At 43.5% G+C, this 23762-nt stretch overlaps 1 protein-coding gene across 1 annotated transcript in view; it reads left to right on the top strand.

Moving 5' to 3' along the window:
- Tars3 (threonyl-tRNA synthetase 3) overlaps positions 1-23762 on the top strand; it is a 45229-nt gene that overhangs the window by 7502 nt on the left and 13965 nt on the right. The window contains exons 5-12 of the mRNA XM_041658859.1: positions 2918-3039; positions 5260-5377; positions 8297-8361; positions 9327-9405; positions 11072-11218; positions 12008-12106; positions 21642-21808; positions 22507-22669. Coding sequence (XP_041514793.1) covers positions 2918-3039; positions 5260-5377; positions 8297-8361; positions 9327-9405; positions 11072-11218; positions 12008-12106; positions 21642-21808; positions 22507-22669 — 960 coding nt within the window. The remainder of the gene's footprint in view (positions 1-2917; positions 3040-5259; positions 5378-8296; positions 8362-9326; positions 9406-11071; positions 11219-12007; positions 12107-21641; positions 21809-22506; positions 22670-23762) is intronic.

The following is a 23762-nucleotide window of genomic DNA, read 5'->3' as shown; positions in this document are numbered from 1 at the left end:
TCTGTGTATAGCCACATGGCTGTGGCTTACCGGCTAAAGTTCCAGTGTCTGTCTCTCCTGCTGGGCTACATGGCATCTCCATGACTCCTCTCTTCTTCTTCCCAGCATACAGCCTAGCTTTCCCCATCTAGTTCTGTCTTCCCTGCCATAGGCTCAAAGCAGTTCTTTATTCATTAACCAATAAAAGCAACACATAGACAGAAGGACCTTTCACACCACTTCCCCTTTTCCGTTTAAACAAAAAGGAAGGCTTTAACTTTAACAAAGTAAAAGTACAGGTACCAAGTAAGAATTACAGTTAAATTTATTTATATTTACTTTATCTTTTATCATAATTGAGGAAAAGTATATCTATTCTTCAACTCTATCAAAGACTCCAGAAAAAATATAATATTACCTAAGTAAACAGGAAGTGCATTGTAAGCAATTGACAGAGACATCTTTCTGCTCGGACAGCCACCAAAGTTCTTCTTTACCTCTGGAGTATCCATCTTCAGCCCATAGTATCCATGAAGCAGGAAATTTCAAAGACAGTTCCGCCTATACTCGCAGTTTGTCAGTCACATTCTTCTGTGTCCTGCAGAATGTCTAGCAGACTCTTTTCTGAAGCAGGAACTGCGAAGGAACATTTCACATTTAGGCAAGTTCAGCAGTCATTTCTCTGTGGGTCCTTCATGTCCAGTTCATCAAGCAGTACAGGCAAGAGCAGTTTCTTGCCCAAATGGCTAACCAATTCCATGAGGAGCCTCTTCGATACCCTTCATCCTCTTGAAGTAGATTGATGCTGCCAGGAGCAGATGTGTCTCACTGTCATGAAAAGTCCTAACTTCTTAAAACATTTTAAACACCATATTCTGTAGTTTTTGAAAGGTTTGAAGAATAACTATCCATCTGAAATACATGTCTGTCCATCTAGAAAATATAACTAACATGACTACAAGCTTGACTATTATAGATGATTATCTATTAACCTATATTTCTTAATTATACATTACATTTTTAAATGAGCTGGACAAACATAATACCTTAATCAAGATCAGAAATACACGTACACAGTATTACAAAGTTGACCTTAAATTTGTATCAATAAAGCAAGATCCATACCAACGCAAAGTATCCATTTCTATAGACTATCCCCCTTCAAATGTAAAGAAACATTTACAAACAAAATTTGGGAAAACTGCAAGTCCATAAACTGTCCATACTCAGTGATCTGCAGGTAGACACACCCCAGTGCTGTATGTTACACCTAAGTGCCACCTCCATGGGGGTGCTGAGCGAGAATTCCACCATGAAATTCTTGACTCTTACTCCTTTGCTGTCTGCCCATCTGAGTATACCCACCACATGCCCACCTCTCTCAGGCCAGACCTTCATCAGTTAAGCACACTTATTTCCTCTCCTCAAGTCATATCTTGAAGTTATGGGAAGCCCAATAGCCTGCGCCCTCCTAGTGTCTGTAGAAGCTGCTTATTTCTCTCCATCTCTATGACCCCTGGCTACAAACCTACACTCGGCCAGTTTCATCATCACTGCCCAAACTGCCCACTAATGTTGTCTCTGAAATCCATTCCTGCCCAGCTGTTTTAAAATGTGAGCTCAGTGGTTTCCGCTTTAAGCTCATAAAACTCAAGCTCTTGCCATGGTTTGCATGTTACTGGTTCTTCCTCACCCCTCAGACCTTGGTAAGCTCCCCTCTTCTCACACATGGCACACAGACCTTCCTGCACTGTGTATGCAGGCTTTACTCTTTATTACTGAGCCATGTTCACCTCATGGTTACCACACCACTCAGGTGTAACACACAAAGAACTGAGGTGTGTCTGCTTGTCCTGCCGTTGTGTGTCACTCCCCAGTAGGCATAGCTGCCACTAGGGCATAGTCTCTGTTTCTGTCACTAGCTATTATATTCCTGTATCTAACAATTGTTTGGTCTGACAAATACCTAGATAAGGGCAATGCCTGCTATTTCAGCAGCACCCTGAGTCCAGGTACTCCGCTGCAAGGACTTCCCGCTGGCTCTGTCCCCAGAGCATGTCCAGCCTGTTGCAGTAGACTAGGGTTACACACAGCTTCTCTGCAGCTACCCCTTTCTGTTCTGGTTTACTGAATGGTAGTTAATTTAACAAAGGAAAAGGTTTTGACATAGAACTCAATTATAATTCATGTGTGCCATCTGTATTTATTTGGTGACTTGGTTAATTTTAACTCATAGGTAAACTAAAACTAATTCCTTATAAGCTAAACTAATTTTATTTGTTTTAGTTAGCCTTAAAACAATACTAATTCTTTGGGAATTTGAAACCGGCTCAACTTTCTGAATTTGTGGGGCTGATAACCTGTCGGACTATGGTAATTTAGCCCCCACACATATTCCTCCGAGGTCTCCAGCAGCCAGCAACACTCCCTGACTTCATCTTTCCCTTCTTAGCCATCTTTCAAACTCTTTCAGACTTCCAGAGTCATGTGTTAGTCAGCATATGGAGACTGCTGTGCAGATGTGAAGTCTCATGGACTCTGGTAATATTCTCAAGTAGCTACTTCTCTGTATTGTGTTGAGTTCAGAGAGGCTGTCTTAGAGACATTCAGGGCACCAGTTCCCTCCCACCCCAAGCCTACAACAAATTTCCATGTGGCTCCTCAGCTCAGGGTTCTGAATTGTCAAAGGTACAGAAGGGAAGTGGGGAGCTGCTACACCGTAGCTGCAGTGCTCAGCAAAGTGACTCTGAGCTAGACCTAAGTTCTCCGGGAGTGTGGGGAGGATGCAGGGAACATCCCCATCCAGGTAGGCATTGGAGACTCTCTTCCCAGTATTGTAGTATTATCCCCTCAACAGCCATTCCCTTGCTCTACTGCTCCTGATGTCCCGTGACAGTTCTGGTTGCTGACAACTCTCCTGACTGTCAACATCTTGCAGGTGTACTGGCACTCCAGTGCACACATCCTGGGGGAGGCCATGGAACTTTACTATGGGGGCCACCTGTGCTACGGCCCACCCATCGAGAATGGATTTTATTACGACATGTTCATTGAAGACAGGTAAGGCTGCTGAGCGCTGGGTTCTGATTGCATGTGTACATGCTATTGTTTTAAAATGGTTACGTATTATAGCTCAGTCATAGTGTATTGTGTGACTATCAAGTGGTTATTGAGTTATGGAAATTGTTTTTCAAATGCGCTCAGATTGGAGAGTAATTTTCAACATACTTGCTAGAGCATGACACTAATCCAAACCAGAATCATGCGCTCCATGCTGGAGAACAGTTGTGGCTTCTGCCCTCGATGGTCGAGGCACTGTCCACTTCACCGAACGTCGCACACACTTGAGTCAGGTGGTGGTGTTCACAGGGGTCTCACACTCACTAGGTCTGTGTGTGGAATCATGGCCCTGCAGCCCTGCCCTCGTCCACCCCTGATCTGTATCTCTCACAGTTCCTAGGGACACCACCAGGGGCCCATACTGAAACCTTGGGTTCTTCTAATTCTTCTATACTTCCTACCACCCCCATCCGGCATCCCAGTCCAGTTCAGATTCCCCTGTGCTCCTCAGCACCCCCTCTAGCAGCCCCGTCTAGTTTTCCAGTTTTATGTCCTAAGCATTTCTGTCTTCTCTCCCTTGTGCTTCAACTCACGCTCACAGCATCTCCTGCTTGGGCAAATGTGGAACATTTCACCTTTCCCATCACCCTCATGCTGTGTAATGACCTCCCTAACAGTGTATCTGGCATTATGTAGTGGGTTTTTTATTTGTTTGTTTTTTGTCTTTTTGTTTGTTTATTTGCTTTTTGGAGACAGGGTTTCTCTGTGAAACAGTCCTGGCTGACCTGAAACTCACTCTGTAGACCAGCCTGTCCTCAAACTCACAGAGATCCACTTGTCTCTGCCTCCTGAGTACTGGGATTAAAGAATTGTGCCATCACTGCCTGGCTTGTTTTTATTTTTAATTTTTGTTTGTTTATTTGTTTTGGAGACATAGTTTCCACTGTATATTCCTGATTGGCCTGGAATTTACTATGTAGACCAAGCTGCTTTCCTCATGCTGGGATTAAAGGCATGTGCCCCATGCCTGGCTTATGTCACTATTTTTTATAGACTTTTCCAGTCTGAACTATTTTTGCTTATAAGTTAGAGCAGTGCTACTCAACCTGTGGGTTGTGACCCCTTTGGGGTCACATATTAGACATCCTGCATATCAGATATTTACAATATGATTTATAACAGTAGCAAAATTACAGTTATGAAGTATCAATGTCAGCACGCCATGAGGAACTGTATTTAAAGGTCAGAGCATTTGGAAGACTGAGGACACTGGGCTAGAGTGTGTTAAAGGGTCAGAGCATTGGAAGGTTGAGAACTACTGGTTTAGAGTGTGTTCATTTATAATATTTTGACCCTAAGTATATGAGGTTTTTGTTTGTCTTGGGTTTTTATTTGTTTGTTTTCCCCATGTAACAACTGATTCTTCAGCTTTCTGGATACCAACTAGGTATTAACCCAGACCTTCAACTCAAGTCTCAGCCCTATAAAGTTGCCACAGTGCTGATGTCAGTCACAAACAGAGGCTTTCTACTGTCTAACCCACATCCCACTAATTGGGTTCAGGAGTTGGTAGACTGGCTCACAAAAAGCTTTTGATTTATTTTAAAGGCTGCTCCAGAGGGTACAGATGAGCAAACTGGAAGGGTGTGGTATTTCCCAGGTCTCTTGGGCTGTACCACCTGCTTGGCAGCTGTTGGAAACTTGTTGTTCAGTAATTTTCAATGGATGTTTTGTAACATGGACATATTCAATGTAATCATTGGCCATTGACGATAGACTCCTCTATCTGTTCTCCCTTTCTGGAGTGAGGTTTGGGGCTAACGTTCCACACCTTTAGAAATAACTTAGTCTATGGAGGCCCCTTCATGTCATTAGTACAGTCAAGGCACAGTTATTGATCAAGACACTCTCTTATCACAGTAGCGTATACAGTGCCTTCTCTTGTTACCATACCTCCAGTTTCATGTGGGCAGCAAGAGCGTTTTGACTATTTACCTGACAGTCTAAGGCAGTGGCTCTCAGCCTTCCTCTGAGGCTAGACCCTGCAGGGATATGGGGAGCCCGTCATACAGGTTTCTGAACAAAAGTACACATGCCTGAACCACCAGCTCAGTTTGGAAAGCATGTAATTAGTAGTGAAGGGCACAGGACCACGGAGGAAGAGGTGAGTGGCATCTGGAAGATCCTACTGATGCTCAGGATATCTTCTTTGTTTTTTAGAGTGGTGTCCAGCACTGAGTTGTCTGCCCTAGAGAATCTATGTAAATCTATCATCAAAGAGAAGCAACCATTTGAAAGATTGGAGGTCAGCAAGGACTCACTCCTGGAAATGTTTAAGGTAACTGGGGAAACATAGCACAAAATTCTCTCACTAGAAAGGAATATTAAAAGCTGTTAACATAGACTAGTGTTTTCTTTACTGTTGTTTTTCTGCTGGCTTAGAGGCCATACCTGAATCTACTGATATTTTAACCACCATCTGTGCCCCGTGGCCCTGGAGTCAGCACCTGCTGCTCAGATTTCTGGCCTGCTGGCATTAGCTCAGCCATGGCCACCAAATGTAGGTTTTAACTAAGTCTCTATCATTCTGTTTACCAAGAAAGACTTGGGAGTCAGATGTTGGGGTGAGAAGCTGAGAAGCAACCAGCTAATCTTTTTTGGCCAGAGAACCATCTTTCCTCTTGTCCAAAACCAAAAGAAAAAAAAGACCTTAAGTCCCTCCCTGCTCCTTCCTGTGCATCTCTCTAGTTTTATCCCTGGCTCCTCTGTCCACTCTATGGCCAATTCCTACCAACTAGTCTCTGGCTCCATCCCCTGATCCAAGGTGAATTTTATTAACACAGTCTCCAAGTTTCACAGTGCCACCAAATATCCTGCAACATTTCCCTCCCTGCCTATAATTGACTATTGTCTAGTAGCCAGTTATAGACTGGAGAGCTGTTGTGAGCATGTCAGTGGTCACACGTACAGTCTACAAAGCTGTGGTGAGGGTGTCAGTGGTCACATGTACAGTCTGCAGAGCTGTGGTGAAGGTGTCAGTGGTCACACGTACAGTCTACAGAGCTGTGGTGAAGGTGTCAGTGGTCACACGTACAGTCTGCAGAGCTGTGTGAGGGTGTCAGTGGTCACATGTACAGTCTGCAGACCTGTGTGAGGGTGTCAGTGCTCACATGTACAGTCTGCAGGGCTGCTGTGAGCGTGTCAGTGGTCACTTGCTATGCCATTTTCTTCATGTTTTCTGAGACAGTTCAGGCAATCATAGGCAGGTAAAGAGCCAAGTGAGTAATTTTCATAGGTCTGATCAATTTAGACATGATTAGTATTGGACCACTGGGGTTACTAATCCTCTTGGAAAATGAAATGTTGCTTAATTCTAAAGTAGAAAGTATGGCCAATTAACAGCAGAACTAAGACATCTGACCACTCCTCCCAACAGTATCTATTTGTAATCTTACACAAAAACCTCCAGTCTATGTTCACTCCCTTCCCTTTGAATTGTTTACGTGTGTGGGTGTTGGTGTATGTCTGTGCACCATGTGCATGCTATGCCTGTGGAGGCCACAAGAGGGCACTGGATCCCCTGAAGCGGGCATTATAGACAGTTGTTAGCCTCCATGTGGGTACTGGAAATCAGACCTGGGTCTCCTGCAAGAGCAACCAGTTCTCTTAACTGCTAAGACAACATTCCAGAAGCCCCCAGCCAAACACTTATGGGGGCAAATTACATTCAAACTTCCACAGTAATTACCTTTTAACCATTTTTGAATGCCCAGTTCGGTAGCATTAAGCATATATGAAAACATCAGCACTGTCATCTCACCAGAGTGAAAACCGTGTCATTAAGGACCCACTCTCCGTTCCCTTGGCTACCCACCTGGCATGCAGCCCTCTTTTTACTGTGCTGTGAGTTTGACAAGAACCTCAGTTCAATGAATCACACACTACTTACCTTTGTGACTGGCTGGTTTCACTCACTGCAAGGTCCTGCAGAGCATGTCAGAATTTCTTTCTTTTTTTAAGGCTAAATAATCATCCTTTCCTTGTGTGTGTATGTGTGTTTGTGTTTGTCGACTCAGCTGCCCATAAATACTGGAATTGTTTGCATTCTAACAATTGTGTATATACTGATATGAATGTGAGCATAGAGATTTCTGTTTGAAATTCCAGAAATGGAATTGCTGGATCACGGGGAGCTTCAGTTTTAGTTTTTCAGGACCTTCTATAGCATTTTCCATGATAGTCTCAGCATTTATAGTCTGTACAGTTTTTCCACATTCTTGCCCACACTAGTTTTCTGGATGTTGTTTGTTTTAACAGCCATCCATGGGCATAAAGTAAGTGTCTCATTGTGCCTTGATTTGCATTTTTCTTAGGACGTAGTGATGCTGAGCCTCTTTCAGTGTATGTACGTACTGGCCATTTGTATACCTTCCTGGGAGTCTGTAAGGGCCTCTTTGCTGTTCTTGAAAGAATATTCATCTTTGGTTTGGTTTGCATTATAGCAGCTTATATGTTCCTGGTGTCTGTCTCAAAACATCAGTCACTTACAGATGCTACTCCTGTTCTGCGGGCTGCCCTGACTTTTTGATTACTCCTAAGAACTGATCATATCAGCTTTTGTGAAGGCAGTGGTTTCACTTGAACATATTGGGATGAAACAGTTACATTGTACAAATGTGGGCTTGTTTCTCCTGTCTTTAGTTATTTAATATGAATTAATACTTGGTACTGTGATTATTGCAATAAAAGCAGAGAAAAGGATGACTTACCTTAGTTTGCTAACTGTAATGATACCATGGCTTTTTAGCAAATGCAGTGCCACAATGTAAACTTTGCTTTTATGCAAATAATGGAAATGTGCCCTAAGAACTGGATTTATTTTATGTAGTTGAAATCGGATCTTCTAGAAGAGTGCTGTCTAGTAGGATCTGAACCCAGTGGAATAACCTGAATCACATGACAGCTATGTTTCAAGAGTAAAACTAAGATGGAATTAATTTTAAATACATAGCTGATATAAAAAAAATATGTGCATTCCACATCTGTGGTCCTAACTCACAGCATGGTCATATGTGAGAGTTTACCAGCCGTGTGACTTGGAGTCTCATACAGGACAGTGTCACTCTTTGCTGTGAGTACAGCTTGTCCATGGTGTCCCAACACCTTGGACAGAGTAAGTGTCTCTTGGAACTTTTTAAAAAAAATAGTTTTCCCATTAAAACATTTTTTATAATAATGTGTTACACTTTCTTTGTAGTATAATAAATTTAAGTGCCGGATTCTGAAGGAGAAAGTCGACACTCCAACAACCACTATTTACAGGTTTGTGTGCACCAGCTTTAAGTGGCTCAGCGGGGTCCTGGAACTTAGCGGCAGCAGCCCCAAGTCCTAGTGGGGAACAGGATGGCTCTCTGGTTTTACCACAGTGAAGGGACAGTTAAAAAGGATGTCTCTGCATGCACAGTGTCTTCAGAAGATTTTCTGAGGGGTTCGAATTTGCAGAGAGAGCAATGTGATCTGAGGCTCCATGGGTCCCTGCTCTCACTGACCCTGAAATAAAGCTTACCCCATACATGTGAAGAGTGCATCCTTTTACCTAAAACTTGTGTGCCCTGGCTGCCTTCCTGCGGTTGTGATAAACACGCCAGCTGAGCAAAAGCAAGTTAGTGGAGGGAATGCTTTACTTGGCCTACATTTGTGGGTCACAGTCAGTCACTGAGGGAAGTCAAGGCAGGAACCCAGGTAGGCACTTGAAGTAGAAACCATGCAGAAGGGAGGTAGAGGCAGGCAGAGCTCTGTCTTCAGGGCCAGTCTGCTCTACACATTGAGTTCCAGGACAGCCAGGACAATATGTTTGTTTAAAAAAATACCAACAAACAAAAACAGAAAGAAAGGGAAGGAGGAAGGAAGGAAATGAAGAAAGGAAGAAAGAAAAATGAAAGGAAGGAAGAACCAGGAAGAAAGAGAGAGAGAGAGAGAAAGAGGCCCTGCTTCCTGACTTGTTCTCTGCTGACTTCTTACATGGCCCATGACCACCTGCCCAGGAAGGTCTTCCCGTGCTGGGCTGGGCCCTGCTGTGTCAGTTAAGACAAGACAGTCCCTCACACACAAGTCCACAGATCGACCTGATAAAGTCAATTACTCAGTTAGACACTGTTTCTGGTGATTCTAGGCTGTGTCAAATAGACAGGTATTGCTAATTGGTACAATATGATAATGTGGTTTATATTGAACAGTCCAAAAAAATTATAAATATGTCTGGGCCTGTCTTCAATCTTTCATTATAGGTGTGGTCCGTTAATTGACCTTTGCAAAGGCCCCCATGTAAGACACACTGGAAAAATTAAAGCCATAAAAATTTTCAAGGTAAGGATTTTTTTAAGTTTATAAATATCGCAGACAAAATAAACTACATAAGGGATTTCAGTCACGTCTTCTATAGTCTGAACAAGATGGTATTTTAAACTCTTCATTCTTATTTCACTAAAAGTAATGTGTTAGAGTCTTGATAATTAAAACACTATATAGCTTTTGAGTTTTAATCTTATTCTAAATACTGTGACGCATATCTTTTTATGTGCCGTATCTTAAAGATTTATGATTATTATGCGTGCATGTGTGTATGTATGGGTCCCTGCAGAGGTCAGAAGTGTGATCACTGAAGGTACTGTCTAGTGTGGGTGCTAGGAACTGAAGTCAGATCTTCTGCAAGAGCAGCAAATGCTCTAAACTACTGAACCATCCTTCTAGTCCTCTATACAGTTTTTAAGTATATTGTTCCTTATTTAGATGCCCCAGTATTCACAAGTTTCATATATGTGGATTTAATCAACTGCTAGATGAAATATTTGAAAAACAAATTGTGCCTATGGTGCGGGACAATTGTATTCTCTCAATTATGTTTTAAACGCTGATTGGCCAGTAGCCAGGCAGTAAGTATAGATGGGACAACCAGACAAGAAGTAGAAGTGGGGCAATGAGAACAGGAGTATCCTGGGAAGAAGGAAGCCCATTCCTCAGCAGTCCTGTCCAGACACTGAAGAAGCAGGATGTTACCTGCCCCGCTGAAAAAGGTACTGAGCCATGTGGCTGACATAGATAAGAATAATGGGCTAATATACATTATAAGAGCTAATACAAAGCCTGAGCTAATGGGCCAATCAGTTTATATTAATATAGACCTCTGTGTAACTTGTGGGACCTGGTGGGAGGACAGAAACCAAGCAGGCCCTCATGTTACATGCCAATGCTAGACATGTATATACTGTGCACATAGAGTTTGGGGATGTTGGGAGTGGAGTGGTAGTGATGTCCTTAATTCCTAAATGGCATATTGCAACAGATACATACATAACATTTATTTTGCGTCAGGTACTCTAGAGATGGTTTAAAGTGTGCAGGACCTTGTACAGGTTATGTGCAATTGCACCATTTTATATAGAGACTCGCGTGTCTGCAGATTTAGGTGGCTGGGGAGGAGGCAGAGCTAACACCAAGGACAGCTGTGCAATGGATGTCTTTCATTGCCCAGTGAGAACAAGAGCATCTTTCTGCATGTAGACGACTGTACCACAGGCAGAGAGAAAAGCGGGAGTGGAACTGGGCCATGGCAATCATAAGCAATGGGCTGAATTTGAAGCCCTAGCCTTTCTGGACCTCGGTTTTCTGAAGGTGAAACATGGGTATTAATTACCCATCAGCCACTGATGCCCGTCTCCTTGAGCCATAGACCAGAGAGGTTGACACTTGCATGGACCTCTGCCTTTTTTGGTTCCTCAGCCTCCTCCTTCCTGTTCTCCGTCACTTTCATTCCTAGAAGCCACAGCAGACTCTTTGTGCAACTTACTGATTAGTGCTATAATTTGGATGAAAAGGTTCTTGTTAGACCCAATTTAAGACTTTTTCAAGCACTATAAAGATATCTGTAACTGAGCATTGCGGATTTTATAATGGGAAATTGCATATATGTTGTAGAGTGGTGTTACTGCCAAACGTTTGGTTTTGAAAAAAGCAATACCTTGCTGATGTTTAGAATTCCTCAACGTACTGGGAAGGCAATCCTGAGATGGAGACATTGCAGCGGATCTATGGAATATCCTTTCCTGATAGCAAAATGATGAAGGGCTGGGAGAAGTTCCAAGAGGAAGCCAAGAGCCGGGACCACAGGAAAATCGGGAAGGTACGCCCATACCATCATCACACAGACACACTGTTGTTACCCATGACTGCACCTCACAAACCAAAATCTTAAGAGTAATATTTCTTCTTCTCGCTTGTGTTCTGTTCTGTTGACACTTGTTGCCTACAGCTGAGTTCTTCCACATCCACACTCTGAAAGTCAATAACAAGCTCCTGTCCTCTATCTTTTGTTAGAGCGTTAAAAGCTCTTGAGAGAGTCTATTTTAGCATGTTATAAAAGCAAAGTCAGTGGACCTAGGGTTTTAATCTCCATCCTGCCAGGATCAAGCTGTGTCACACAATGGGCAAACCATTTGTCTGCCCATGTCTGTTGTGAGGTGTAGTTGGCAGGGCTGCTAGGAGTCACCCCGTGCACAGGGCAGATTCTCAGGGGTTGGCACTGTAAGAAAGGTCACATGACTGGAAACCTGTCTTCTGCAATGAGTTTTCTTTCTCATTTTATTCTGTTGTCCCCACATGAGACCTATATCTAAATGTATGATGAAAACTTAGACAATTAGCTACTTTCCATTTACACTAAAAAAAAATTAGTAATGAAGAACAAAGGATAACAAAACATCCAAAGATGAGGCTAAGTGATCATAAATAAAGCTGATCATTTTACATGTGCTATTTATATATTTATATGTCTGGATAGATCCTGAGGGGCCTTGGGATGCCTCGTAATAGGCGATGTGAGGATAAAATGACATTTCATCACTGTCAGATCAGGTATGATAAACATTAAGTAGGAGACGAAATTTGAAATGCAATTATTGTTTCAATCTAGGAACAAGAGCTTTTCTTCTTCCATGACCTGAGCCCTGGAAGCTGCTTCTTTCTCCCAAGAGGAGCCTTCATTTATAATACACTTACAGATTTCATACGAGTAAGTTAGTTTTTGGAAATATTCTTACTTATCAGCGTTCTACATCTTACTATCTTCTCTTGTAATTAAGTGTTTCCATTGATTTTTAGTAATATAAGAATTTTGGAACTAAAAACAAAATGCCATATTGTACCTGAAGACGTGGAGATGGTTTACTTTCTTGAATTTCATAAAATACAGACATTGTTGTAAGTCTCTAAGGATGTTGAAGCATTAATGATCTGCTGAGTGTAGCTCTCCTGTGGCAGAGAATACTGTTCTGAGAGGCACTGCTTCTCAACAGTGCCTAATGGCCCCAGTACCTTCTGCTCACACCAGTGTAACTACCAGGTAACCACGCATCTCCAGAAGGGGAAGGAAGTTTGTCTCTCACCCTGTGGTTGAGCATGCTTAGTGGTGCAGGCTTAGGACCTTGAAGGTACTGTTCAGAGGTGGGCCATTTGGACTGCTGGACCTAACCTTCCTCTCTTCTCCTGCTCAGCCTTTCCTTAACAGTTACAGCCTTGCACTGTTGCCTGCTGTTGACATATCTATGGTGATCCCTTGAGAGTGTATTGTCCAGACTATAGCGGGCAGCCTTAGTGACCCATAGGATTTGGTTCCTGTGATTTTCTGAGTTGTATGAGGGGACTCATGTTCCCACAAACTGCCCCTCAATGTGGTTCTCAGAAACACCCAGAGTGTGATCTGCCTGAGCTTTGTGTACTGATTGCTGGTCAATCTCAGATCCCCTCCAAAGTCCATCATGCTCCCTCCGAAGACCACTGTGCTCCCTCTGAAGACCACCGTGCTCCCTCCGAAGACCACCGTGCTCCCTCCGAAGACCACCGTGCTCCCTCCGAAGACCACCGTGCTCCCTCCGAAGACCACCGTGCTCCCTCCGAAGACCACCGTGCTCCCTCCGAAGACCACCGTGCTCCCTCTGAAGACTACCGTGCTCCCACAAAAGATGGCTGTGCTCCTACAGCTTCTTTGCAGAGGTTCCAGCTGGCTCAGGAATTTTTTCTTCATTTCTGTTATGAAGAAAGCTCTCCCGTCTTACATTCACGCTTAGACCCTGTGACCTCACATGTTCCTTAGCATCCCCTCCTCCTGTTCTTCTTCACCTTGACTGCTGTCTTCATGTCTCAGCTTCTGAAGTCCTTCTTTTCTAAGCCTGTCTTCCTCTTGTTGTTTCTTCCTAACTCTCATTCAAGGGATCGCTTTCTTCAGGAACTTTCTGTGGAAAGGTGCATCCATCAGATGTGCTGGGCCGTCACTGTGGCTGCAGCTCTTCTCTTCCCTTCTTGCATGGTGCCTATGGAGGCTGGGTTGGCCTCTGTGGAGTAGCACTTGGCCTGCATTTCCTCCAATATGGGCTACTACAAGGCAGTAGAACAGGGACAGGGAGGGAAGCCTGAAGGGTTCTTGAAGAGTCTGGAGACTTTGGTGGGTGGCGATGGCCACTCGCTGCTGCCGCCTTGTGCTCTTTGCTTTCAGCTATGGTACCTGAAACTCCAGGTTAGGTGTGAATGGTGAAGAAAAAACACAGAGCCTTTACAGTGGCCTTAAAGGGCTCTCTTATCTTTTATAGATGCAAGACAGACATGGCTGATGATCAGGCCCAAGTCTGATTGTGTGGGTTGCTGCATTGGAAAGCATTTAAATACACAACCCCAGTGGGCACTAATTCTAAGGTAAGGGCTGAGCCCCTTAAATTCTCAGATACCCTGTGTGAAGTAATTGGTCTCATCATACAGAAAAGAACTTACGATGACCTCAGCTAGTATTTTTTATGGTTTTTTACTTGCTTTTTTAAAAAAGGGGACTAATATAGACCAGGCTAGACTTGAACTTGCTGTATATCTAAGGGTAGTGGAATTCCTGACTTTTCTGCCTTACTGCCCAAGTGCTGAGGTTACAGCAAGTGCCACCATGCCCAGCAACCTTAGCTAGTTGTCATCCTAATTCTCAGTTATATGTTTTGGTTCTTTCCTCCTCTAGTAATTTTTCAATTATGTGTCTTATTTAATAAACAAAATAGCTAGACATAATGATGCTGCCTTCCAGTAGGATGTTCACCCTCTGCCAAGATGGAAAACGATAACTCAGTGTCCTGGTTTGTTGTTTGTTTGTTTGTCAACTTGGAACAAACTGGAGTCACCTAGGAAGAATCCTCAGAGAAAATGCCTCCATCAGACTGGCCTATAGGCAAATCTGTGGTCATTTTCTTGATTGATGGTTGATGTGGGAGGGCCCAGCTCACTGTGGATGGTGCCGTCCCTGGGCAGATGGTCCTGGGTTGTCTAAGAAAGGAAGTTGAGAAAGCCACGAGGAACAAGTCAGTGCGCAGCACCCCTCCAAGGCCTCCAGGTTCCTGCCTTGAGTTCCTGCCCTGCCCTCCCTAGGTGATGGAATATGACCTGAGAGTTATAAGATGGAATTAACCCTTACCCCAAAAGGGGGCTTTTTGCATGAGATCCATATGGTTTGCTTTCATCCTGTTGGAAGGACATAGTTCTCTGGGTCTCCATTTGACAGACTGACAGGTCTGGGTCTCTCGTCAGCTCCAACTGACCAGAAGAAAGTCAGCTCTGCCCCTCTCCCGTGTTCTGCTTCAGAGGAGCAAACTATTCCAAGTCTCATCTGATCGACACACTGCTGAGTGTCCAGTGAGATCTGGTTCGAGTGCAGATGAGGTTCCTTAGTAGCAAGTACATTCCCTCTCCATCTTCAGACCTTTGAGTGGAAGATACACAGCACCACTTGGCCACCTCCCTCTTTGCCCACATTACGTGAAGATGATGGAGGGAAAGGACGCAGTGGACAGTTCCCTTCAGAGACGGCTGGGGAGGGTAGGAGGCACTTGGTGGTGACCAGGCTGTAGAATTCTGATGTCTACAAGTTGTCCCTGTGCCCACCTGGTCTTCCCTGTGCTGACATCTGTCAACACAGATCAGCTTTGCCTGGTCTTAAACTTCATGCAAGTGGAATCACACAGTACTTGTTCTGTTTTTATGATTCAGCCAAGCTGAGGTGGTATGATAGGGACTGGCAGCGTTATTTCAGATACTCCGTTTTGTGAGTGCAATACATGATAGTCCATTATCCTGTAAGTGTTTAGATCACTTCCAATTTAGAACTACCATACACTGTCCACCATGAACTTTCTTGTCTTTTAGTGCATGCAACTGCTCGCTTTTGGTAAACAGAAATCACAAGACAGTTGTTTGGACTACTTCTATACTAGACTAACAAGTCCAAATGGAGTCAGCCACGCTAAGGTTCTGTACTAGACTAACATGTCCAAATGGAGTCATCCTGCTAAGGTTCATCACCAAGTCAAGGGCCTGCTCCTTACCTCACCTTCAGAGAGACCGGGGTCAGAGAGGGACTGGCCAAACTCCTTAACCGGGCCCATTTCTGTTGGCATGAGAGTGACATTTCCCTCTCTGTCCTCTCTTGAATGAGGTAATGTACAACAAGGCTGCCCCATCAATTGTTTCCTTATTTCTGTATTTTTGTCTCCTGCTCCCTCCTGGCAAGGAAAATAATTTTGAGATGAGCGGTTCACTTCTGGCTTTTGTTTCCTTCTTAAGTCTTCCTGCCCTTGAAGTCAGATGCCTTCCTTGAGTTTTCAGGGCACTACCCATCTGTGGGGGATGAAGGGCAGCTCAGTTCTAGAGCAGAGATTTAAGCTATTTAAGATAACTAAATTGTTATAATTTTGTCTTTTAGTATTCTCTAAAAGTAGAATTGCTTGGTCACAAGGTATTTTTATCAATTATAGACTGATTTTGAGTCACAGACTTAATATATCCAATTAGCCTCAGGATTTCAATCCTCTCTCCTCAACCTCCCATTTCTGGATATGAAAGATGCATGCCACCACACCCAGGTAAAACTTGTTTTTCTTCCATACTTTTCTCTTGTATGTGCTGGAGTGGGTAGTAGAAATTGAATACAATACTTAATTACATTTTGAGACAAGGTCCATTTAGGTTGACTTTGATTTTTTACTGGAAAAATCTCCCATGTTCATGTATTAGTAGAGTTAATATCATGTCCTACCAAAAGCAATCTATACATTCAGTTCAATCCCAATCAAAATCCTCGTTCTTCATAGAAATCTAAAAAACAATTTTTTAAAATTCACATGGAAGCACAACAGATAGCAGCTAGCCAGAGCAATCCTGAGCATAAAGAACAGGGATGCTAAGGCATTACCATAGCCGATTCAATTTATACTAGAAGCCACAGCAGTGATAATAGTAAAAGCATGGTGACTAAGCGTGATGGCACATGACTTTAATCTCAGCATGAGGGAAGCAGAGGCAGCTAGATTCCTGTGAATTCGAGGCCAGACTGGTCTACATAATGAGACCCTGTCTCAGACAAACAAAATACCTAGCATGGTACTGGGACAGAGAAAGATAGGAAGATCAATGGAATAGAATAAAGACCCCAGATTTAAGCCCTTCAAAGACACCGCAAATACACAGTGAGCAAAGATAACATCTTCATCAAAGATGTTGAGAGCTGAACCTGGATACCCACATGTAAAAAATGAAGCTAGATCCCTGTCTCTCACCCTGCACAAAACTCAACCTCAACATTAACCTGAAAGAGAAACTGCTAGAAGAGATGCTAGGGAGCGCGCTACAGGATACACGTAGGTATAGGCAAGGAGTTCCTAAGAAGGATGCTGATGCTCAGTAAGTAAGGCCAGCACTTGACAAATGGGGCCTCATGGAAAGCTCCTGTATAGCCAAGAAAATAGTCAATCAAGTGAAGAGCAATCTGCAGAATGGGAGAAAAATTTTGCTGGCTACACCCGCCTCCTCCCTGCATTGCATACTCCAGGCCGTCTGGTCCTCAAGGTCTCCAGGTCTCCCACCTCCACCTCCCCTCTTAAAGTAGGAATTCTGGGATTACAAATGCTCACTGCTGCCTCCATCTTTTTCAAAAAGCATGGGTCTGGAACTTACAGAGATCCACCTGCCTCAGCCTCCCAAGTGCTGGGATTACAGGCATGCACCACCACCGCCCAGCTTAAAAAACATGGGTTTTGGAGATGGAACTGAGGTTAACAGACTTATCCGACAAGTGTTTTTCCTCACTGGGCCATCTTGCCAGCACAGTTTGGCTGGCAATCTCCCTAAAACTAAACAGGTATTTAACATAAGATAGCCGGTCATTTCTTTTGATTATGTAACATATATAACCATCCAATTCTTCTGCTAGCTGTGTATCAAAGAAAAATGCAAAGGTATTGCTACACAGTGACCTCACTGGGATGCTCCCAGCTTTCTTAATAGTGACAGAAAGCAACCAGCTTGGGAGAGGCTGGGCATCAGTAGACCACTTCTCAGATAAAAGGAACAACGTCCTGCTACTATGGTGAGAGAGTACTCTCCAAATGTTCCTGAATTATATACATAAAATTGTGACCTTTCTTGCATATAAATTATACCCCAATAAGGTTGTGTTGTGATAAAATATACATAGGATCAATATTGACAAGTAGGCATGTGAAGCATGCAGCCCCCTCTCAACACACATGTTTCTGTCGCTGTGCAGATGTCACCATCTGTCTCCAGAATCCTTTTCCTCTTATAAGACTTGAACTCTTCAGGGTTCTGTCATGATCCCAAATTGAAATTCTGTACTCATCAAATACTAACGTCTCTCTTTCCTCCCAATGTCTAGCACAGTGGTTCTCAGTGCTGTGACCCTTAACACAGTTCCTCATGCTATCGTGACCCCAGTCAAAAATTTATTTTCATTGTTACTTTATAGCTGTAATTTTGCTACTGTTATGAATCGCAATGTCAATATTTTTGGAGATAGCTGACTCCCAGAGGGGTCCCGACCCACAGGTTGAGAACCACTGATCTAGCACCACCATGCTGCTTCCTGGAATCGCTCAGAAGTGAAATAAGAGGATATTTGTCCTTTTACAGACTTTTTAAAGTTTGCTTTGTTATTAATATAGGCAAACCAGCTCTCATATGCTTTACTTTGCCTAATGTCTTTTTATTTTCTTCCTCTCTCTGTTTCTTTACTTAAACGGTATCTTCTGTAAGAGGAATACTGTGCAGTTCACTTTCCTGTGTTTGGCTACCTACATCTTCTTTCTCCTGGGCTCTCTCCCTCGAGAGCCTCTGTCTTTGTGAACCACTGTTCCAGAAGGGCATGCATGCAGGACGGATTCTCGGCAGTGCTGGGCTGCTGAGAATATCTGCCCGTCCAATATCAACAGCCTCTGGCTTGATGCCAAGTCCTTGTCTGCCCAGGTGAGGGCAGGGAGATCGGTACGTGTGGTGGTGGCTACAGTGAGCCCCCGTGGAAGCAGTGTGGGCAGGACCCGTCCCCTCTGAGCCGGAACTGCCTTTCTGTGGGAGATCATGCTGGCAGCCACCTGGGCCGGCTGGCACATCCTTCCAGACACTAAGGGAGCTCCAAAGCTCTGAAGTAAGGTGACCCCTGCTTGTAGTCCCTAAGGTGAGCTGTCTTTGTCTATGTTGGCTGCCCGCTATCCTGACAACAGGCCATGCCTGAACAGTGGTACTGTGCCATCACTTCTGTCTGACTCTTCTCCCTCCCATCCTGGAGACTGCCATCCACTGCCACTTCCTTTACCTCTTTATCCTTAAAAGAATCTTTTTTAATTTTAAAATTTCGTGCAGTGCACTATAAACTTTTGATAACATGTGAACTCTGTTACCACTGTGACAATGAGGATATAGGACGGTTTTATGATCTCCAGCTAACCTTATTGAGATGAATCCTACCCTACCCCCCATCTTAGGTGAACTCAGTGGATTCCTTCTCTATCCCTAGATTTTTGGCATAGGAATGGAATTATAACAGGATAAGCTTTTAGAAATGACTTTTTTTTGTCTTCACATATCTGTCAGGTTTCCAGTGGCCTACCCCTTTACTGCCAAGTGGTGTTCTGTTGTCCAGACACACCATGGCCTATCTATCTTCTTCCTGACTTAAGGTCATTTGGATATTTGTTTTCAGTTTAGGTAATTGGAAATAATTTTCTATAAATATTTATGAGTGGGTTATTGTATGAGTGTAAGTTTTCATTTTACTTTAGCAGATATCTAGAAGAGTCAGTGCAGGCTCTCCTGGCAAGCTATGGTGAACTTTAGAAGAAAACATCAACCTAGGCATGCAGTGGTGGCACACGCCTTTATTCCCGACCCTCAGAGGCAGAGGCGGGTGAATCTCTGCAACTGAGGTCAGCCTGGTCTAAAGAGTGAGAGCCAGGACAGCCATGGCTACACAGAGAAACCCTGTCTTTAAAAAACCACAAAAAGAAAGAAAAAGTGTGGTGGTGGTGCACACCTTTAATCCCAGCACCAGGAAGCAGAGGCAAGCGGATCTCTGTGAGTTCAAGGCTAGCCTGGTCTATAAGAGCTCCAAAGCTACAGAGAAACCCTGTCTCAAAAAAAACAAAAATAAAAATAAACACAAGAAAGAGAAAGAAAACATCACACCCATTTCCATTCTTAGTGACTGTTATTTTTGTATTTCTTTTAGCATTGTGTGGGGTTCCCTTCATGAATCTTGTCAGTCATGTGTTTTGAATTTCCAGATCTGCCTGACTCACTGAGGCATGATTAGGAACTGTAGAGGGGAGGAGAGGTTCTCATCGTCAGACTAACCCCCTGGAGCCTGCAGGCCTCCTCTTTCCTCATCGAGGCAGTGGATTTCTTTGCAGATGTGTAAAGAAATGTAAAGAAAAACTACTTCCTTTCCACGATGAGGATCCTGAGGGGTGCACTCAATGGTTTAGCTGAAGAGTTCGCTGAAGGAAATAGTGACGGAGGAGTCTGTCTAGTCATGAGGGACGAGAGGGATGATATCACACACAAGGATGCCCCAAGGGGGCGTTGTTTCACCCTCACTGTTAGGGCTGAAGAGGGAGAGGAGCAGAGATACCCAGAGTGCTGAAAGCAGCAGAATAGAACTTATATAGAAAACACTGTCAGAGCCAGTATAAACTCAAGGCCTAGAAGGAGCAGGAAAGAGGCAAGTGCCCCAGCTTTGCTCTTGGAATCTTAAGTTATTCATTGGTCAAACCAAGAGACACATTAGTCAGGATTCGCCAGAGAGCTAGATCTATTGGGTCATAGAGGAGGAGACTAGCTGTGCGGGATTGCCATCGAGAGAGGTGGCAATGGAAGTCCAGTCCAAGGACAGAAGACTGGCCTGGCAGCTCAGTGGGTGGGCAGGCAGAAGCCAAAGAAGCAAGCATCTCCTTCCTTCACGTGAGGTCCAGCATGTCCACATGGCACTGGGAAATGAGTTCTGATGGAAAACATCAGGGGCAACTCTTTCCATCATAAAAGTATGCTTTTTTTAAAATATGTGAGAAATATATTTTAGCTTGTGAAGTATGGTGGTTTAAATTTGTGTCATGTGTTCACTAAATTATTTACAAATGATTTAAGAGTATCTAAGGAATAATCAACCAAATTGATATGTTGAAATTTAAAAATAGAAATAAAACTTTAAAAATATTTGGGTATTCTCCTCTCTTAGCCCCACGGATTTAATGAAGAAAGCTGCTAAGAAATGAGAGAAACATCTATGGCTAGTGTCTACTACTTGATGTATTGCGAATTAAAATTCTCAGTTTTATTTCTACTTAACACTAAATGGGCCAATGCTATCACAGGGATCATGGCATTCAGATATACAAGTTCTAAAATTATTAGGTCTTCTAAATCATAGGGTGAAAGTGTTAGAATTGATTAAGAATATAGGACTTAGAAATTTTTAGTTATAGTGAAAGAACTATAAATAAATATAAGTAACTGTATATAGCATTATAGTTACTAAGTTTGAAAGCACTGTAACATTTGCGTCTATACTATTTGTATCTGGTTGAATTTTCTTCTGTAAGATACCTGAAACAGTTTAAAAGAGGAAGGACTCAATTTGACTCTCAGCGTTGTTGGCTGGCTCTGCCTTCTGGGGCCTGTGCTGAAGAAGGGCTTGGAGGAACAAGTCAACTCACCTCCCGACAGCCAGGAACAGAGGAAAGAGAGGTGCAGGGGACCAGTTTCAGAAGACACAGACCCCAAGGAGATATCCTAGGGATGTATGTCTTCCAAATAGGCCCACCTCTGAAAGTTTCCATCACCCCCAACAATGTCATCAGATCAGGAATCTGAGAGCGAGATAATCCACCAATGAAGTCAGAGCTCTCACAGCTCAGTCATCTCAATGCTTGAATCTGCCAGTTGTGGACCAAACCTTCAGCACACGAGCCTTCTAGGGGATACTTCATGTCCAAAGGCAGGGCTGTGGTGTGCTGTGAAATAAATGTACCAATGAGAAGCTTACTGAAATATGCAGATTCTGTGTTCATACTCCATGAAGCTGCCACCTTAAACCTGTAACACCTGAGCCTGAGGAAACAGGAATTAACGGAAGACAGGGCCTTGAGTTTTGCAATAGCTGCTCACAGTATTACTCTGCTTGGCATTGTGCTTTAGCTTGGCAGATTTTAACATCAACCATGTTTGTCTTCAAGGAGGAGTATCACAGGCGTAACTTCACGGAAGTGCTCTCTCCTAACATGTACAACAGCAAACTCTGGGAAACCTCGGGCCACTGGCAGCATTACAGTAACAACATGTTCACCTTTGATATTGAAAAGGACACCTTTGCCCTCAAACCCATGAACTGTCCAGGGCACTGGTGAGTACTAGACATGAAGGGGACCCTGCACGTGTACATAGCACCTCATTGGAGTTAGCTTTGCATTTTACTCCTTTGCTCTTTAGAGGGATTTCCTGTCATGGGGAGAGTGGAGGCCATTAGTCATTGTACCTCGTCATTTCATTGTAGAGAATGGAGTTCCTTGTTAAAGTGTGCCTGGTCTTTGCAGGCGTGGAATGTTAGCTCAGAATTCTCATTTTCTGCACTTCTCAGAGGGCAATGGTGTGCACTGATATTACAGATCATTATATTTGTAATTATTATACATCATATATACATATTCACAACTATTTAATTCTTACACACTGTTTGGCTGATTATAATAAGATGCACAAAACCCTGGTCAGCGGATGATCTGACGGGGCCGCATTTCAGGAAGAGATGGTGTGGACAGGATTCTTTGTCAGCGCTGCGGTGGTGGCAGCTCACAGTTTGTCTTTCCTAGAAGAGAGCTAGGGCTGTCAGTCACCTGTGTGGCACATCCTTAGTATGTGAGGCACAGGGTTCCATCTCTGGGCCAAAAAGATAAATAAAAAATAATCATTGGAGAAACAAACTGCCTGTTGATCTAAGAGCCATCATGAGGCATTTGTGCATCTAGAGACTTAGGTTCAGAGTGTAAGATGATCACTTTTCTCTCCATCATGTAAAGTCTGTTCCTTCCATGCCTTTTCTAGTCTAATGTTTGCCCATCGCCCACGATCCTGGAGGGAAATGCCTGTCCGGTTTGCTGATTTTGGAGTTCTTCACAGAAATGAACTCTCGGGAACTTTAAGTGGCTTAACCCGAGTCAGGCGCTTCCAGCAGGATGATGCTCACATCTTCTGCATGGTGGAGCAGGTAGGCAAGGACACCGGGGAGGGCTGGCTCACAGACCCACAGCTCCGTCTCCTCCAGCTGCTGTGCAGTGCGAGGTCTGCCCCTGTCCCTGCCCATTCACTGAGCAAGACCTGGTCCTCTGGTTTAGAGTTAAGAGGCCAGTGGTTTCCCAGAGTGAACAATGTTGCTTTCCCTCACTTTATTAACTCCAGCTCCACACGTGGGTATCTTAAGGGAACTTGGGGTGTTTGTTTTCAATGTATTGCCTGCAACTTAGTCCTATATTTTCAGTTCAAACTAAAATTGTCATGCAAAGATCACTGATAAACACTGATAGTTTGACCTGGTATAGAACAACAACACATGGAAAGTTTGCCAGGAGATGCTACACTTTGCAGCAAGTCTTGGGAAACTTAAAGGAGTTGATAAAATATAATGTTTTCTAACTACTGAAATCACCATAAAAACCAATATCAGAAACCTATTTGGAAACTGAACAACACACTTCTAAATGTTCCATAGATCAAAGGAAAAATATAAAATAAAATTAGAAAATGTGATCTATGTAACAAAATGAAAACAAATGCATCACAAATTATGGGATGCCATTAGTATGATGTCTACAGGGACATATACAGATCCCCAGCCTCTACTTAAGAAACCAGGAAAACAAAAAGAGCCAATTACATCCAGTGTAAGACAAAGAAAGAAAACAGAGAGATAATGAGTGTGCTGGCTGGTTTTTATGGCCACTCCATGCAAGCCAGGGTTAGTTTGGATGAAGGAACCTCAGTTGAAGAAATGCCTCCACCAGCTGGCTTGTGACAAGCCTGTGATTAATTTGCTTAATAGATGATTGATATGGTAGGGCTCATGTCACTGTGGGCAGAGCCACCCCTAGGATGATGGTTCTGTATTCTATAAGAAGCTGAGCACACCATGAGGAGCAAGCCAGTAAGCAGAACCCCTCCACGTCCTCTACTTCACTTGCCACCTCTAGGTTCCTCCATTGCTTCCCTCAGTGATGGACTGAGATATGGAAGTGTAAGCGAAATAAACCCTTTCCTCCCCAAGTTGTTTTCGGTCATGGTGTTTCATTACAATTGAAACCTTA

The sequence above is a fragment of the Microtus oregoni genome, unplaced genomic scaffold (assembly GCF_018167655.1).
Source record: "Microtus oregoni isolate MIOR12 unplaced genomic scaffold, Mior012 000000F_ref0000247, whole genome shotgun sequence".
Classification (NCBI taxonomy): Eukaryota; Metazoa; Chordata; class Mammalia; order Rodentia; family Cricetidae; genus Microtus; species Microtus oregoni.
The sequence above is the reverse complement of the archived record's forward strand: the minus strand, read 5'-3'. Positions and strand labels throughout refer to the sequence as shown.